At 40.0% G+C, this 17,225-nt stretch overlaps 1 protein-coding gene across 1 annotated transcript in view; it reads left to right on the forward strand.

The window, feature by feature from the left end:
* The window catches only part of camkvb (CaM kinase-like vesicle-associated b), a 49,683-nt gene that overhangs the window by 23,360 nt on the left and 9,098 nt on the right, over nucleotides 1–17,225 (forward strand). The window contains exons 2-5 of the mRNA XM_022189041.2: nucleotides 12,241–12,348; nucleotides 12,467–12,598; nucleotides 15,362–15,436; nucleotides 16,834–16,972. Coding sequence (XP_022044733.2) covers nucleotides 12,254–12,348; nucleotides 12,467–12,598; nucleotides 15,362–15,436; nucleotides 16,834–16,972 — 441 coding nt within the window. The 5' untranslated portion in view covers nucleotides 12,241–12,253. The remainder of the gene's footprint in view (nucleotides 1–12,240; nucleotides 12,349–12,466; nucleotides 12,599–15,361; nucleotides 15,437–16,833; nucleotides 16,973–17,225) is intronic.

Below are 17,225 nucleotides of genomic sequence, written 5' to 3' on the forward strand. Positions count from 1 at the left end.
CAAATGGGGCCATAATTTCCGCTATTAACATCATCCTGTATTGCAGGAGACTTGAAACTAGCAATTGAGGTCATAAATTCCCAAGGAAATGTTTAATAAGGTGAAACATAAAGTGAGAATTATGGTCACTTCCTGATTGACTTTCATATAATCGGACTTCTTTTTTTTGATCAAAGGAGCCGCCCCCTGCTGGATGTTTGGAAAAGGCCAGTTTGTGTGTCTGTGTTCAGTAAGGTGAAGGAGCTTGCAGTAGGTTGAGGCAGTTAACTCTACCAAAGGAGGAGAAATGCGAATACCAGGAAAAGAAATGTAACAATCAGGTGAAGGTACATTTACATTCAGGAATCACCTCGATTTATTTGGAGTTGGCAGATGTATTCTGCTGTCACAGCCACAGTCTCTCCCAAAGCACCTTTGATGGAGTTTCACTGAGTACTGAAAGTAAATTAATGAATGATGAGCAATGGCGCCACCAGGCGGTGGCCTGGGGTGGCCGCGGCCACCCTTACAAATCTGCTGGCCACCCCACTGGGCAGTCACAAATATTGATTGCCAGTTAAGCTCACACCATGGCAAGGACAAGGCTCAGATGGCGCATACATAGCCAATCAGAGGCGACAAAGACGGTTATATTCCCCTTGATTGGCTCATTGTCTAACAGTGATGTCAATCACTCATTCATTCCGTTGGTTCTGAGTAGGTTGCAACCTCAGACAGCATCGCCATTGATCCGCATTCATCAGCGGCACCGATCTGAACAGAGGATGAGTAAGTCATAATTTCTTTTGTAAAAAGAAGGGGAGAAGTAATATTCATCATGACGTGCTTTTTAAGTGCCAAAAGGTGCTGCTACAGCAACCTGTCAGAGCAGCACTGCTGCGCTTTTGAATTTATTTGAGTTACGTAACGTTACAGCACGTAGGCATAGTCAGACGTGGTGGAGTTATGTGACGGCCTCCGTTTTTCTGTGAGTCTGTCTGTCCATGTGCAACATTACTCAAAATATGGAGCAACAGATTTGGATGAAATTTTCAGGGAAGGTCAGAAATGACGTAAGGACCAAGTGATTAAATTTTGGCATTGATGCGGCTTATAATGTGGATTCACACGTTGTTAAAGATTTCCCATTGCCAGGTACAGCAGCCTGCACAGTGATAGTGTTATTTGAAGACAAATTCACCTTTCTGTCCTTCCCTCATTTCTTCACCGTAACACCTTGTCCCCGCTAGGTGCTTAAAAGTTTAAACACATTCTTTAATAGACAGCAACAGCGTGGAGCCATTTTCTGTCATCTTTATGTGAATTTTCGGACTTTTTGGCAGCGTCGGCAGGGAACGGTTATTTTAACACTAGCAAAACAAAGACTTGCCAAAAGTGATGAACTGATCAACACACCTTCATAAGTGTAATTTACACGCAGTTTTGTATCCATACATAACGTGCACATGCATAACACATGCCTGTGCTCAGCACAAGATCATTTTTATTTAAGATTTCATCCATTCTTTATTAAATAGTTTATGTTGTTATTATTTTATTCATTCATTTTGACTTGTTTCTTCTCAAACATTATTGTAAAGTGCACCAGAGTTGTAAATGTGCACTTCACGAACAAAATAATTCAAAACTTATGCGCAAAAATCTTCATTTAGCAGATTTTAAATGCAGAAAATAAAACCTCTCCCCAGGGCAAATCCAGCCCACAATTACTATTCAGGCTTTAGTAGCAGAGTCAGCTAATCTACCAGCGTAAATCACTTTAATAATTGATGTACCCAAACCACAGTATCTCATAGTCACGTCTGCATGACTTACAGGTTATACAGACTAAATGCAGTGAAGGGCTGTTTAAATCAGTATCGAAGTGCACCGAGGTGTTTCTGCAGGTGTCTTTGGTGATCTGTTACACAACCATTTTCTTTGTGGGACAGACATGTGACATATATTTGGTGCTGGCAGGACTGAAAAGACACTGAAGACAGGTGCAGTTACAGGTTTGTCGTGGACAATTGACTGATTGAGTTCCAGGTTTTAAATCACTTCAAGTCAGATGTCTGTAGGATCAAATTCTGTCATTTTTGCCAAAGTGTGGGCCTGCTGTGCCAAAAGAAAGAAAAAGCAGCCGTGACATGTTGCTATGCTATTAGTCAGCTCTGAGATGACGATGCCTCAGTCTGTAATGCAAACAGCCTCTGAGGAGCTGTTTGCTGTAAAACATAAATTTAACCGATAACAAAAACTCTGTGTTCTGTCCTGCCTAATTAGCAATGTGCTTTTTGTGCTCTGGAGCAGAAAAATAATGGTTTGGTGCAGAAAGGGCTGAAGATACATTGTCTGAAGAACCATGACTCTTTATGTAGCATGATCCTCCACTCTCACTCTTATTGAGAAGCTGTTGCAAGAAGCAGCTGCACTGTAATTTGTGATTGTGAATGTGATTCTTGTAAGGTGCTACTTTGGATCTTTAGTGATTGGCCATAGAGGGGCTGTGAGAGAGTGACGGCACAGGAAGACAGAAGGAAATGGGAAGGAAGTGAAGTGGACAAGATAGAGCTCTTTGTCAAGTTCACCCTACTGTTGAAGAAGCCACTGCTGTGTTTTCTCATTCACTGAAGAATGCAGCAATATGAGTCAGATGAAGAGTATTGCTTTGAATGAATGGCAGCACATAGAGTGTGATCGCTCTTTAAAGGTATCTGAATGATGAGGGTCCATGGGTCCTTGAACGAGCCCTCGAAAAGCTTCCATTTGTCCATGCTGCCTGAAAAACAAATGAGAGATGTAGTAGATTCTTAAGAGATTTGTTCTGTGTGAGGCTGATGTCGACACCGACATGCATAGCAGCATACTGAACCTGGATTAGATGAGAGCTGAGTAGAGAAGACTGGTAATTATTACAGCATTGCAAGGGCTGCCATGCTTCTGCTGCCAGTACACTGTTAGCAAGCACCCCGGGACACAAAGATTCCTCGATACAAGAAAGACACGAACTGCAGCCCAGTGAGATGCACTGTGGAAAAGGAGACTGCCATGAATAATTAATTAAATTGTGTATGCATCCACTTTTTAAAACCTTTGCCGCCATCTTTATTCTGATCCCACTCCACGCATGCTGCTGATTGATGCAACTTTCGATCTCTTTGTGTGTTTCCTACCTGCGTTTGTCACCCTGCTTTTCTCCCCTCATTATAAAGCTCTCAGGTCCGTTCTCCTCTGCTGGCCCAGCTTGATATGCTGCATTGCAACTTTAATTAGTGCAGTAAAAAGCCCCAGAGAGAGTGCATGTGCAAACTTTTATGTCAACATTTCCAAGAAACCGTTTTCCCTTGAAGTCAAACGTAAAAAAAAAAAGACCTAATTCTTGTGTGGTACAGTAATGAGGCAGAGTGATGATGTTGCTGAATGTTGTTCCTCCTCCCCAGTGAGTTTCTGAGGAAGTGTTTCCATGAAGTGACACTGAATTCATGCAGTTTTGACTCTATGCTGTAAAATAATATCAAGGACTTTGTCTCTATCTTGGGTTTCCCATTTTAATCAATTATGTAGAAGATTTTTGGACTAACATCGGGAGTAAAGGAGATATTTTTGGCAACGCTATCAAAGGCACTGGCAGAGTCATATACTGACAGACTTAGATTTATTGCATAACTTCAATATTCCACCAAGAGTCCCCTGTCTTTTCAGTAACTCTCAGCACTAATGGATTGTCTTGGCCCTTGGTTCAGCTCCTCATACATAAAAGTTCACTCACAGTTGGGCAGCTTTGACATTATTGGGATTTCACTGTTGTTGTATAACTTAGAACAACAGCTATAGTGATCAAATCAAATGCTTGTCACTGTGGTGCAAGCAAATACATAGACCTCAAAATCAACTGTGTTTTAGTTATAGTAAAGCCCCAAATTCTTTGTAGCCATGCCAAATTCTGATTTGTCGGGATTATTTTTGGGCCATGTGTCTTGAAGCGACAAACAAGTGATTGTGTTTGAGAGATTTTTGATACATTTGAACAATTTCCCAAATTATTCAAAAAAATTATCTCACATTTTTGAGAAAATTCAGCTTTTGTGTCATTCCAAATAGTCCTGGTAATTTCTACCATGTTCCAGAGAGTCACTAGTTAACTGCTAGTCATGGATAAAACCAAAAAGATTAGAGAGCTTGCTGTACAAGTCTATTCTTGACAGAGAGTTGCACATTGGGGCTGTTTACAAGATTGGAAAGACAATAAAGTGATATCCAAGTGTTTTCAAGCACCAGTGACTACAATACAAAGAATCACCAAAAAGTAATGTGAAAAGGCGTGGTAGGACGCCAAAAGAGACTTCTGCACTGGCAAGTATGGCCATATGAGAGGCCAAGAAGAATCCGAAGATCATGCTGATGAAAATGAGCAAAGCTGGCACCAACATCTCAAAGCAGACACTCCTGTAGACACAGAACAAGGGTGATATCCATGAATGCAGAACAAGTGGGCCAAAGCTCACCTAGCCATTGAAAAAGCTCACCCAGACCAATAAGAATACTTTCAGTCATCAATGTGGATCATCATGTGGATTTGACATTTGGATTTTTTTTTTTTGGGGGGGGGTCCACTAATGGACCAGGCAACCATGTCAAAGTAAATGGCATGAGAAAAGAGGATGACATTAAGACAGAAGAGTACTGGACATTTCAACTGGGCAATTATCTGAAAAGGGTGCCAAGAAACAATATCAACGTGCAGGAGCGGACCAGCCTGAGCCCAGACCTGAATCTCACTGAGGATCTAGATGAGGCAACTGAAGACCAGAGTGACGGCAAGGAAGCCTTCAATCACCAAGCGCTGGAGATTATCACAGAAGACATGTGGAACAATATCCCAGTGGAGAAGACTGAAAAAGATGAATAATTCTGGACACACCAATTGTATAAGAAATATGAAAACAGAGAAATAATTTGCTATCAGCATCTCCAACACAATGCCTTACCATCTTTTGTCACTTGTTTATGTCATTTCCACCAGACAAAACCTACTACAAAAATTCACTATAGATCAGTGTTTGGATATGAATACTTATGGGTTTAACTGGACATGTATTTCACTGCTGGGCTGCCGTAATGGTAAATGATTTATTTTGTACTGTGACTTTCTCGCCCTTCACACAATGACACATCCTAATGTGTTATGTGTCCACACCTGACTTGAAAAAATTTGTTTCGCACCCAAAGTGTTGTTGTACCTTTAAAATCCATTTGTTACTCCACCTACGAATGTCACACCAGCAACTAAAATCTGATTTTCTTGGGCAGGTGATATGTAACATCTCACATAGAATCAAGGGATTGTACATGATTTGTTCTCAGCTCAGTTTGACCTTTGAGATCGGCAAAAAGTGTTGTTCACCTCTAACTCAACATGACACGTATCTGACATCATCATGAATGATGAAACAGGTGATCGTGTACGGAAATACTTCTATAGTCTCTTTGCAGCTACAGATGAGGAAATATCGGAAGTGATAAGTGTTGGTACACTTATGGGTGTTATCTTCAGTTATAAAGATAGGTTGTTGAATAATGAACTGAATTCCTGTAGACACAACTCAGAAATGCAAAAAGATCCTCCAAACTACATTTTTTTCCAAGTAAATAAAGAGTATAGGTGAGATCCTTCTGCTGTCTGAACATAGTGTCACAGCCAGACCATTTCAGTATCTTTTCTTCAGAATCAGATTGTAATGACTGATTTAACCTTTTAAATTAAATGTCCTGAAGTCATTTAATCCTTACTGAAGCTTGAAATACAACCGTTTCCCATGTATTATGTATAAGCTCCATTACATCCCCCTAGTTTTGGTTGTATTTAGAGGCTTTTAGAGCTGACTTGTTGCAGTTCAACATGAACTTGCCTTGTACATGCACTTTGCTTCTAGTGTAAAAACCAGTTTCCTTCAAGCGTTTACTTGGAATAGAGGACACAGCGAGAGGCTTCCTTCTCACACCTCTCTGTTAAGACTTACACGATTGTCGCCATGCCCATCTGTGGTGACCTTATCTTCTCTTTTTAGCTGACGGCAAAGTGCTATTGCAGTCTCTTGAGCAATCCCAGGAGATCAGCAGGGATGAAAGAAAATGAATGTCAAGGATGTTTATTTTTTAATAGCTGGAGAGGGTCTCCTTGTGGGGCTGAGGCTTCAACCAATCTCCAGGAACAGATAGAGGCAGGCAGAAAGACTGAGGGAGGAACAGGTGATATTTTAGATGGCTGAGCTAAGCCTTGTCAAAACAGAATTACTAGTTTGTCCAAAGCACTCAAGAATGGAGTGTGCTTGAGGGAAATGACACATAAGCATACTGCAAAGGATTGCTCACTTCAAACTAGGGTTGGACAATTGGACGAATAAGTGCTATCTGCGACTGACTGAGTCCATCCCCAAGTGGGTCTTTTTTTGGAACTATTTTTGTTATTTTATTTGGTCTGCATCCTTGAGATTTCAACTCAATAAATAATTAACCTGTAAAACACGAATCAAAGCATGCACTAACAGGAAATGGCTGCTGAAGTTGCGTGTGTTCGCAGCACGTAGCTGCAGCCACTGTGAAGTGCATGCCAGCAGAGATGAAAAAATTTCTGTCACCAGCCATAAAGTCAGTCGATAGGCCCAAATTTCAAAGGTTACCCAAATGTTGTGTATCGTGTTTGCTGCCTCAAAAAAGCAAAAGAAAAGGACCCATTCATATAACATTACAGTAGTTTCTCTTTGCCTGTTCATTTCACTGCAAAGTTGGTCCATAGTAAGGCAGATAGCATTTATCAACTTGTTAGGATTTTAAGATTCATGGAACTGTATGTAAAAACTTATAAAAACATAACCGAAGCACTGGGTCTCCAAAACTGACAGTGGTGTTATGAAGAGAATTCATCAGAGTTATCTTGAATGGACAATTTGTTCAGCTGTTTTCCTGATACCAACCATTCGTGAACTCTGGGGAAAAGCCAACAACAAGGGAGGGCCCAGGCATGATCAGGGGGAGGTAATTTAAATACATTCTTACAGATTTTTTTTTTTTGGGCCACTTTTTGGTAGGTCAGCTAGCTGAAAACCAAGCAGCACCCACCAAGGCTGAAATTAAGCCGCCATGGAAGTGCCAAAAACTGCAGTTCCTCAAATGGCCATTTGAGGCTCGGTCATTCAGCTTTCGTTACATGCAAGATAACTATCTGGCTCTTTTGCTCCAGTGTTTTCCCCACTTAGTTGCTTACTTTGTATTCTGTTTGGCTGACCAGAAACATGAGCTGTGAATCAAAACTAAAAGCCAAAAAAAAAAAAAGAGGTAAAAGATGCCTAAACTATGTTAAAGTGAAACTACAGCTGTATATTAATTCTTCTGGGATTTTATTACAAGTGACATCTTTCACATTACATGGACCATCAAGTAAACATGTGAGTCAAAGCCAAAATCAATAAAGGTGCGGCAAGAGAGCCTTGTATGTTTTGGTATTTTTTGTGAGCTGATCAATGCGTCATGTGCAAAACTGAAATCATGTGTTTTATGTTGCTCGGGTGAACATTTGTCTGTGAACTATATAGGTTGTACATAACTCTTAAGACTTAGCACTGCTTGGGTTCACATCAGTAAATCTGTAATGTCCTGCGGTCAGCACTCGTGTAATGAATGGGGTCTGGTCTTTACTTTGCATCCTCATTTGTTGGCTTCGAAGGCAGAGGAAGAGAGGTAAAAGGAGGACTGAGACAAAGTCAAAAGCCAAATTGCAAATGAAAGATTTCTCCAAACCAGGAAATACTTCTCTGTCGCAGAAGAATTTTATGGTGGGATTAGTGCAAACGACTGCTCCCTCATGTATGTAAAGGCTTACCATACAAAACAGGTAGCAGACATTTTTACAACCCAACATTATACCACAGTGACAGGTAAAATAATCCCTATTACTGCTACCTTTAGAAAATCTCGACATGGCGCACATTTAGCACTGTATTAGCCTAATCCTAATTTTGCATTAATCTCAGCAGGCACAAAAAATAAGAAAGGGGGGGAAGAACCCTCATTTGCTCATTGCCTCGCCTGGCTAGAGGAGGAACTGCTTAATAAAGCATTATCTGCTTAATAAACCTTTATCACTATCTGTCTTCTGACCTATAAATCCTCATTGCACCTGCAGAATTTCCTTGGCAATACAGCAACGTGTCTCAGCCTGGACCTATCGGTAGGTCCCGTTCGCAGACTGGCCCATAAAGCATCATGAGCCACAGTGGTCAGATAGCAGACAGAACACGGGGGATTGTTGCTTTCTGTGGTCAGACTAAAGGGACTCCATTATTCAATCCCTGTTATATGATATGGCCTACTTCCTGCTACTTCTGTTTGAAATGCTTCACAAGTTCTTCATCCATTACACTAACTCACACATTTTTAAAAAGATTTCAGAGACTGACGCTCTCCGGGAAATGACTTTATCTTCTTTTGGATTTTTGTGTGAATGTTCACGTCTCCAAAGTTCCTCTTCTAACTTTAAACGTTCACCATGAACTTAGAAAATAAAGGTCTTTGCTGACTGGGTGCAGAAAGCTTTCCCCAAACCACAAAGGTTCTGTTAATTTGTTGAATTACTTTGTTAGATTTATTGGGTTTCATCAAAGTTGCACTTTTTCTCCAATCTATTTTCCTTCCCTGCAACGCTATGACTCTCCTGTGGACTGTTATAGCTACTTGCTGAATATAAATGTTTTCGAGCATAATATTTGTCTCTGACGTGTTTTCTAATGCCTGCTCTGTCTGCCAGACATCCTCAGAATTGCCTCTATTTAGCTTTCCTTTCGTCTCTGCAGCATAACCTCAGCTGAGCCAAAGCATTTATCACTGAGAGACATGTACAGTGTATGGAGAGTGAGCGAAAGAGATGGAGAGCCAGGAAAGGTCAACTCCTTGCACAGACTACACAACACAGACTCGTGCCTCTGATGAGAAAAAGGAAAGTTCAGAGAGAGCACTGTTTTCTCTCTGCAATTTGAGACATCTCCATGCTGAGCCTCGTTCATTTAGACTGGATTAGGAGTCGCTTCGTGGATCTACAGTGAACAGATTGCCCTTCTTACTCATTACGCTTTACTTCTCATACTGCCTGTGCTCATTTACATGTGGACATCCATCACCCTGAGTGTTGGCACAGATGGTTGTTGTGTCGCTCGGAAAGAAATATTTTTTACCCTTTACTCATCTGGTGAAATTTTGCTGTGCAGTAGTTTTTCAGCGCCACTCTTCTTTATATTCACTGTTTTCTATGGAGAATAATCGCACGGGTCCTAGACCAGTCATCAAGACTGAACGATTGTACCACATTAATAAGTAGTGTAAACCTTATTTAAAAACACACCACTGTTGGGAGATGCACAACTGTTTTCCCACCAAATTTCACTGATCTGTCCAGGGATTTGAATCATGAGAACATTTAATCACATACTTACTTCTTGTAACTGATACCATTTTCTTTAGGTTTTCCCTCAAAAACTATTTACTTCCATTTAGCTGGCTGTCTTAAGTATGTAATAGAATCACTTTCTTTCAGTACGGATCAGAATGTTAAGGTATCATGAGGATGTCCAGTGCACTGTGACAAGAAATCTGAGCCACCACAGATTTAACCTTGATTTTTACATCAAGGAGTCATTCTTTCATTTTTCCCCCCTTAAAGTACAGGCCATTGTGAGTAATGTTGCAGATGAGTGAGCGCTACTCCTTTATGGCAATATTGGATTTAAATGACTTAATGTATTAGTCACACAGTAAATCAACCAAAACAGCCCCTCCCAGTAGATCTATAAATGGTTTCTTAATTGTGTTTCCAGAAGATTTAACATGCTACACAGGATACTGATACTTTGGGATGAAATTACACAAACATCTGCATATCTCCTACTTTAGTGGGCACATTGGACCAGGAAGCACATGGAAAGGCTGCCACAGAAGAAGAAAATATAACGGTTCTCTTTTAAAACTTTAGTAATGGCATCCTTTAAATCACTTGTATTTTCTCCTAGATATGAATACTCTGATTGTCTGTGTGTTTTAGAAGCAGGTGAAAAATGAAGTGATCAGGTTGTTAGACCAATGATCCCATTTTCAACGAATGTCAGACCATAATGTTTAAGATTGAGTCACCGTATGGATCCACTTTTATGGACATGACAACCCACAGTTTCCTTTTTTTAGAAATCTGTCAGTAAGATGTTGGAGAGATAGATGAATGGAAAATGTTAAAGTCCTTCTCTGGCCATTTATTAAACCCATATAAACTCATCTCTGTGTATTAAAATACATGTTTAGATTTTTTTCTATTACAATAATCACGTCCTGCTTTTTTTTTTTTTTAAAAAGCCTCAGAAGTAACTACACTGTGGCTTCCTGTAGAATGCATGGCTCTGTGAACTGTCCTCTCCTTTCAGAGCATCTCAACACATCATCTCATTCAATACTGTAAAATGTCTCGATGCTGCACAATGCCAAGTTACAATGTTTGAGTAATTCAGTCATACTTGTTTGAACTGGGGCTGCACAGTACTCGGTGGTTAGCACTGTTGCAGCTAGAAGATCCCCAGTTTGCGTCCTGGCCTGGGATCGTTCTGCATGGAATTTGCATGTTCTCCCTGTGCATGTATGAGTTCTCACTTTGACTACGTCCCACAGTCCAAAAATATGCTGAGGTTAATTGGTAATGCTAAATTGTCTGTAGGTGTGAATGTGAGTGCGATTGTTTGTCTCTCTATGTAGGCCTGTGATAGACTGGTGACCTGTCCAGGGTGTCCTCTGCCTTCACCCTAAGTCAGCTGGGATAGACTCCAGCCCCCGTGACCCTAGTGAGGATTAAGCGGTGTATAGATGGAATGGATGAATAGATGGATGGGTGAACGGATGGATGTTTGAACTGGAAACCAGTTATGAAGAAGAATAAGAATACAGAAAGCCAAAGCTTACAAGTTGATGGGGTTAGTTCTTTAGATTTGTTGTTTGAAACCCCTGAAGTCTGAATCTGTCTTTTTGAGACTGTTACCAGTAGCATTCAGGCATTTAAAAAAATAAAAGACTATATTTACACGTTAACAAGAGAGGAAAAAGGATTTTCAGTCGTGAGGATTTTTAAAATGTGTGCATCTCTGTCCAATAAAAGTATTATTGGTTGCTAATCCCAAAGCTTGGTTGGTATAAAGAATGAGGTGTGTAGTGTGTACTTGATACTATGCAATCTTTAAAAAATATATATATTTATTTATTTTTTTATTTGCATGTGTGTCAGACTATGTGCTTCTTGTGCAGAAAACACAGAACAGATTATAGGTTTTACACACACAAAAATGCCCATGCACACATACGTAAACACACACCATCTTAACTGCAGTACATCATGACTTCTTTAATTGTTGCACAATCCAGCTAATTTTGTCCTTGTTGTGGGATCAGTGCTCCTGACTGTGCTGTGCAGAGACAGGAAGACAAAGACAAAATATCACCCTTCTTCTTTCTTGAAACGCGAAAATAACAACTCCACCTTAGCTGAATATAAAACCTCTAATTCTTTGTGAAAAAAAAGAATTGCAGGCTAGCCTTAAATGCTGTTAGAAAAAGGCATGGAGAGGCTGCTCTGCAATTAGGTGTTCAAGTGTTGATGCCAGGCTCGTAAAGTGCTTTAATTCCTCCCAGAGTCCTGGGGTGCTCTGCCTGTAATTGCCGGCTCCCTTTTTTGATTGGAAATGCTTCACTTGTTGCTGCAGTTGCCTCGCTGGACTCTCTGTTCATATTAGCCGCTGCTCCTTCAGCTCCCTGACCCCTATGTTTTGTAACTTTCAGATCACAGAAAAGTACTGGCACTTTCAGTCCACACTTCTGCCTTTATTAGTCATGAGACAATAGCAGAAAGCTGAGACTTTGCGGCTCATATCTCTGTGGCTTTGCCCTTTATTAATGCAGGATCATGAAAAGCTCCGTTATACTAAGTTAAGTGAGACAAAAATGCTGCCTCTGGTGGCTCTTTAGCCCTCACACTTTCGAAAGGCTTTCTCAGCATTACTGGAGTAATTCTTTATGACTGAGGGCGGGCCATGTTTCTGCCAAGTCATCATCCTGTGTAATATTATAGCACAGTGTGAGGCCAAATTGAAGAAATAATCATCCAGATTGATGGAGGTGTTATGTCTGTCTTTTTATGTACTTCATTTGTCTCTCCCTCTGCGTTTTTCACCACAGGTCAGGAGTGGCCATGCCATTTGGCTGTTTAACAATCGGGGAGAAGAAGGATTACAACAGTCCTTCAGACGTGACAGATAAATATGATCTGGGCCAGATCGTTAAATCGTGAGTATCTCAACATCTAGAGCTACATGTATCATCTATACACTTGAATTATGTTTTAAATCTTATTTTCTGTTTATATCTAAGTAGCACTAAAGTAGCATTCAATGCTTCTTTTCAGGGAGGAGTTCTGTGAGATTTTCAGGGCCAAGGACAAAACTACAATGAAAATGTACACATGTAAAAAGTTCCTGAAAAAGGATGGGAGGAAAGTCCGCAAGGCTGCCAAAAATGAGATCCTCATCCTAAAGATGTGAGTTGTCTATTGTGGTTAATGATGAGGTTTGCAATGAGACTGCCAAAGAACTTTTCCTTTCGCTGTTTCATCTTCTTGAACTTTTCACAAACTGCATCAACTCAGTTTACCTGAGACATATTTTTCCACAGCTTCTCTCCGATCACTAAACTTTCCAGTAAAGCCCACATTAGCATAACCTGAGTCTTATCAAACTATTTGTTGCTGACAGCGAGTGGCGCGCTGCGGCAAGATGAAGATGAAGGTGTGATTTCTTTATACGAAGCCTTTTCAAAACATGAACTCATATTCTTCTGAAAATTAGACTTCAGACGCCTCAATAACAGGGATGTGCCCCACTCCTGCTTTTCTCGCTCTAATCATCAATGATGGGGTTTGAGTGAAAAATCAAATGTGGTGACACTATGAAAGGCTATGAATAATTGCCAGCAAAACGTCAAATATAGTTTCGAAAGTAAAATCCTTGAGTGTAGACATTATAATAGGAAAGAAGGACTCATTCAAGTATTAATCTTCTTCCATTTTTTTATTGTTACTACATAGAATGAACCAAAAAATATCACAGTCACTTGACAGTTTGGCTTCTTATTAGCCACTTTCAGTTTCTGGTTCATCTCCACTCAAAATTACATTTACATATTGTTCCCTTGTATGTGCAGAGTTGTTTTCACATTCATTTTCTCCTCTGAGCTCATGTTAAATCTCATTTTATCAGTTTAACACGTGACATCACATCTAGTTAGAAAGAGAATCCTGGTTGAATATCCCAATAACACCAGCGTGATATGGAAACATGAAGCCTCAGGTGCACACACACTTTTTAAAATAGTAGGAGACATCTTGTGTCCTGCAATTAAACTTCCGAAATGAAGAACACATTTGCATATTTATAGATTGTGGACTCATTTTTAGTAGCAGAGAAGGAGCAGATATAATTTTTTAAGAGTCCTTAACTAGGCAATTAAACTTTTTTCATGTGAAGCCGTGTTAGATACTGTATTTTTTCCAGTTTTAAAACATGTCTTGAGGGGATCTTTAATGATGTGCAAGAGCTTTGTCACAACTATTGTAGTGGTATTATTTAAATTAGTGGACCACTGTTTTGCTGGTGTAGCACAAAGAGGCCTTATCAGAACTGCAGGCCAAAGCATTCAGCTCACATGTCTGATTGTAATAGGCGGCCTTCCACTGCAGGAAGTTATGATAGGCACAAGGCACAGGAACAATCCTTTAAACAACTCCTTCAGCCTTTTTGTTTCCGTTGTGAATCCAACAGCTTTAACTCTGAAAGTAACTCAACTACTAAGAGCGTGTAGGAAATCGAACAATGGAAGGTTGGTTATGTTTGCCGATATGATAAACTTTATGTTATTGATGGTGAAGCCCAGTAGGGCTGCTACTTGATGAGGACATCAACATGACAGAAAAAGTGGTAGTCGTGTATAAAATCAGTACTCCCTTATGATTCTGATACTTGGAGAGTGACGAATAACACTATCAGTGAAGTACAGACCTCCATCAATAACTGCTTAAGAAAGATCCTCAAGATACAAGATCAGTAACAATGAACTATGGATAAAAACACATGAATTGCCAGTAGAATAATGGTGCTGGGTTGGGCACATTTTGTGAAAATCAATGACAAACACCATCAGACAAGCCCTGACGTGGAACCATCGAGGAAAGAGAAGAAGCCGTCCAAAGAACATCTGAAATGGGGATCTGCAAATGGATATCAAGAAGCTTGACTGTAACTGCAACTGTAAAGAAAAGCCCAAGACCATGTTCTCTGGAGTTCCCTTGTCAACAGCCCAAAACCCCAGGAGGGGTGTTTGGGCAGAAGTGTCCTCTCCAAGTTTAACTAATCAGTGTTGAGATCTGCACGGTAGTTTCCTCAGAAGTACCTGCCCTGAAGTAGATGCTTTTTTTTTTTTTTTTTTCCAGAAAATGGCCCTAATAGATGTTCTACAGTGGAGATTTCCACAGTAAGAACATACAGAGGTTAAACTCCTGCAATGGAAAACAGCTTTATGTCATTCCAGCAGCTGTTCACAGATAATATCCCCTGACTGGTTGTAAAGAAACACAGCACTATTGTCCACATGTAACTGTACCTGAAGCCATGCTCTTGTGCCCAGACTCTCCACCATTTGCTCCCCACTGGGCTACGTTCACTTCCTGACGTTTATTCAATAGCTTGGATTTTAAATATGAAATTCTATATGATAAAGATATTATATACATGCTTTTAAATATTCATACCATAGAACAAAAACGCATGCATTTTCTTTGTGGAAAAAAAATCCCATAATGCAGCGCTTTTCCCTGGATCCTGATGTATTAGTCAGTTTAGTTACAGTTATTGAACTCTATGCGCGTCACTACCTGTCGTACGTGACGTACAACAATAATAATGATTCAAAAATGTCCAAAATTAAAAATTTTCATTCGTTAAATAGCCCTTGTGAGTTCAGAATGAGTTGGGGAAACAATTGCCAATGAAGCTTTCGTTTAAAAGTGATCACAAAGGAAACAAGTGTACTTCCTCAGCACAGCACTGCTGCATGGTCGTCTTTATGCACATATAGACGCATTAGATCACGTGAATTAGCATTACCTGTGTTGAAGTATATTCAGTTGATTATGTCTCACAGTCTGATTTTTTTCTTTATGCGTGCTCCCCTGCTGTACTGTGTTATTTATGAGCATTAAAGCTGATCTCTCTCTCCCTGTCTTGTGCTTTCTGAAACATCTCCTCAGGGTGAAGCATCCCAACATTCTCCAACTGGTGGATGTCTACGAGACCAAAAAAGAGTACTTCCTCTTCCTTGAACTGTGAGTTCAGATGTCTGATGAGCTGGGGGGAAAGGCTGCTCTGCTTGTCTTTGCTATGGCTCAGGCCTGAACTGCGTCTGTTGATTATACACTCGTGGGGAATGAGCTGCTGTAGCCCAAGGCCCTGCAGATATAAGAACAGCTCTGAGCTCCACTCATTTGGTATTCAGATATGATCGCTTTGCTTGCTGCTCCATTCTCATCGGCATGTGTTCTTGGGGAATTTGATGCATTTCCATGGAAATGTTAAATGTAGGATGCTGGTCTCCTCCTCTGAGGACACTCGATTTGTGGGTTTACGAATTCTGCTTCGAAAAAAAAACCACCAAACGCAAAGCAAACATCCATGGGGAAATAATATTCATCATTTCCCTTGTGTAATCATGTCAAAGGATATTATTCTTGGAATGACAACATTTAATATTAATATACAAGGTTTCTCATTTTGCCAAATTATAATCATATTTTTATACTACACACTCATTAGAATAAAACATTTTCCATTGTAACCAGACTGCAGTTTGTACACTATGTTGCACAGTCAAGTAGCAGCTATATTGGTACAGAGCAGCTGCATCTCCTTTTCATAGATTGTATTGGCCACCTCTACCTTTTTATACGGCCTCTGTTTCTAATATATAACAGGTGGAAGATCTGTGGTTAAAATGATCAAATGGTTTGTTTTGCCACAAATACTTTATGGGAATTCATGATGCACAATGCTTCATTAAATTTAACAGCTTAATTTTCATACCAACACCCTTCATCTTTCACAGATGGTAACTAATATTTCTAAAACATGATATTTGAAGTTATCCCACTTAGGTTCAAAGCATGTTCTTTTTTTAAATGCAAAAAATATGTTATTTTGTTAGTAAAGTGAAATTTATTCAGAAATAAATGAAGACTTTTTAAATAGGACGTAATTGCAACAGATAAATTGTTAAAATATTACCTTAATTTTAAAGTGATTTTCTTCTGCATACATTTTATACAAAACAACTTTTAGCTGCACCTTTGGGATCAACTTCAGAAACTGCTCTTGAGAAATATTCCTGTTCAGTGTCGCCTCCCCCGTACCTGCCCTTGATATTACCAAATCTTTATTTTTTAGCGTTTCTTTGAACAGTTGATGGAAGAAAGCAAAAGAATGAGGCATGACAGAAAGCTTTTCAGTAAGATCTAAACCGATGACATTGCAGTTTCCATTGTATGCCACTGATTCACCTGGCTGCCTCATTGTCATCTTTTTTCAACACCTCAAACAGCAAAGACAGCTGACAGGCTTTTTTTTTTTTTAAAAATGGAGATTGACGTCTGAAAGCTTTCAGTGCTGAGATAAAAATCTCATTCCTAACTTTCAGCAACCATGCAACGCAACCTTTCCTTTTCCACAGTGCAACAGGCAGAGAGGTGTTTGACTGGATCCTGGATCAAGGCTACTACTCAGAGCGAGACACCAGCAATGTGGTGCGCCAAGTGTTGGAGGCCGTCGCCTACCTCCACTCCTTGCACATTGTCCACAGAAACCTCAAGGTAACATGCTGGGATAGTGCAGATCTTTGAATATATAAATCAATGTGGGTTGTAGGCAGAAACAATCCTGACTCCACTGGTACACAACAGTAAAACAGAGTCCTAAATAATGTCTGCTAATGTCTTGTACAGTCAGTTACATGCTGAAAATACAGTGATCATGCCAAAATAAAGTTTATAATCTCAAAAACAGTAAATATGCACCTGTGTCATCCTGTGACAGCTGCTTGATGTCTGCTGTTGCTCGCTTTCT

This window comes from Acanthochromis polyacanthus, chromosome 5 (genome assembly GCF_021347895.1).
Source record: "Acanthochromis polyacanthus isolate Apoly-LR-REF ecotype Palm Island chromosome 5, KAUST_Apoly_ChrSc, whole genome shotgun sequence".
NCBI lineage: Eukaryota > Metazoa > Chordata > Actinopteri > Pomacentridae > Acanthochromis > Acanthochromis polyacanthus.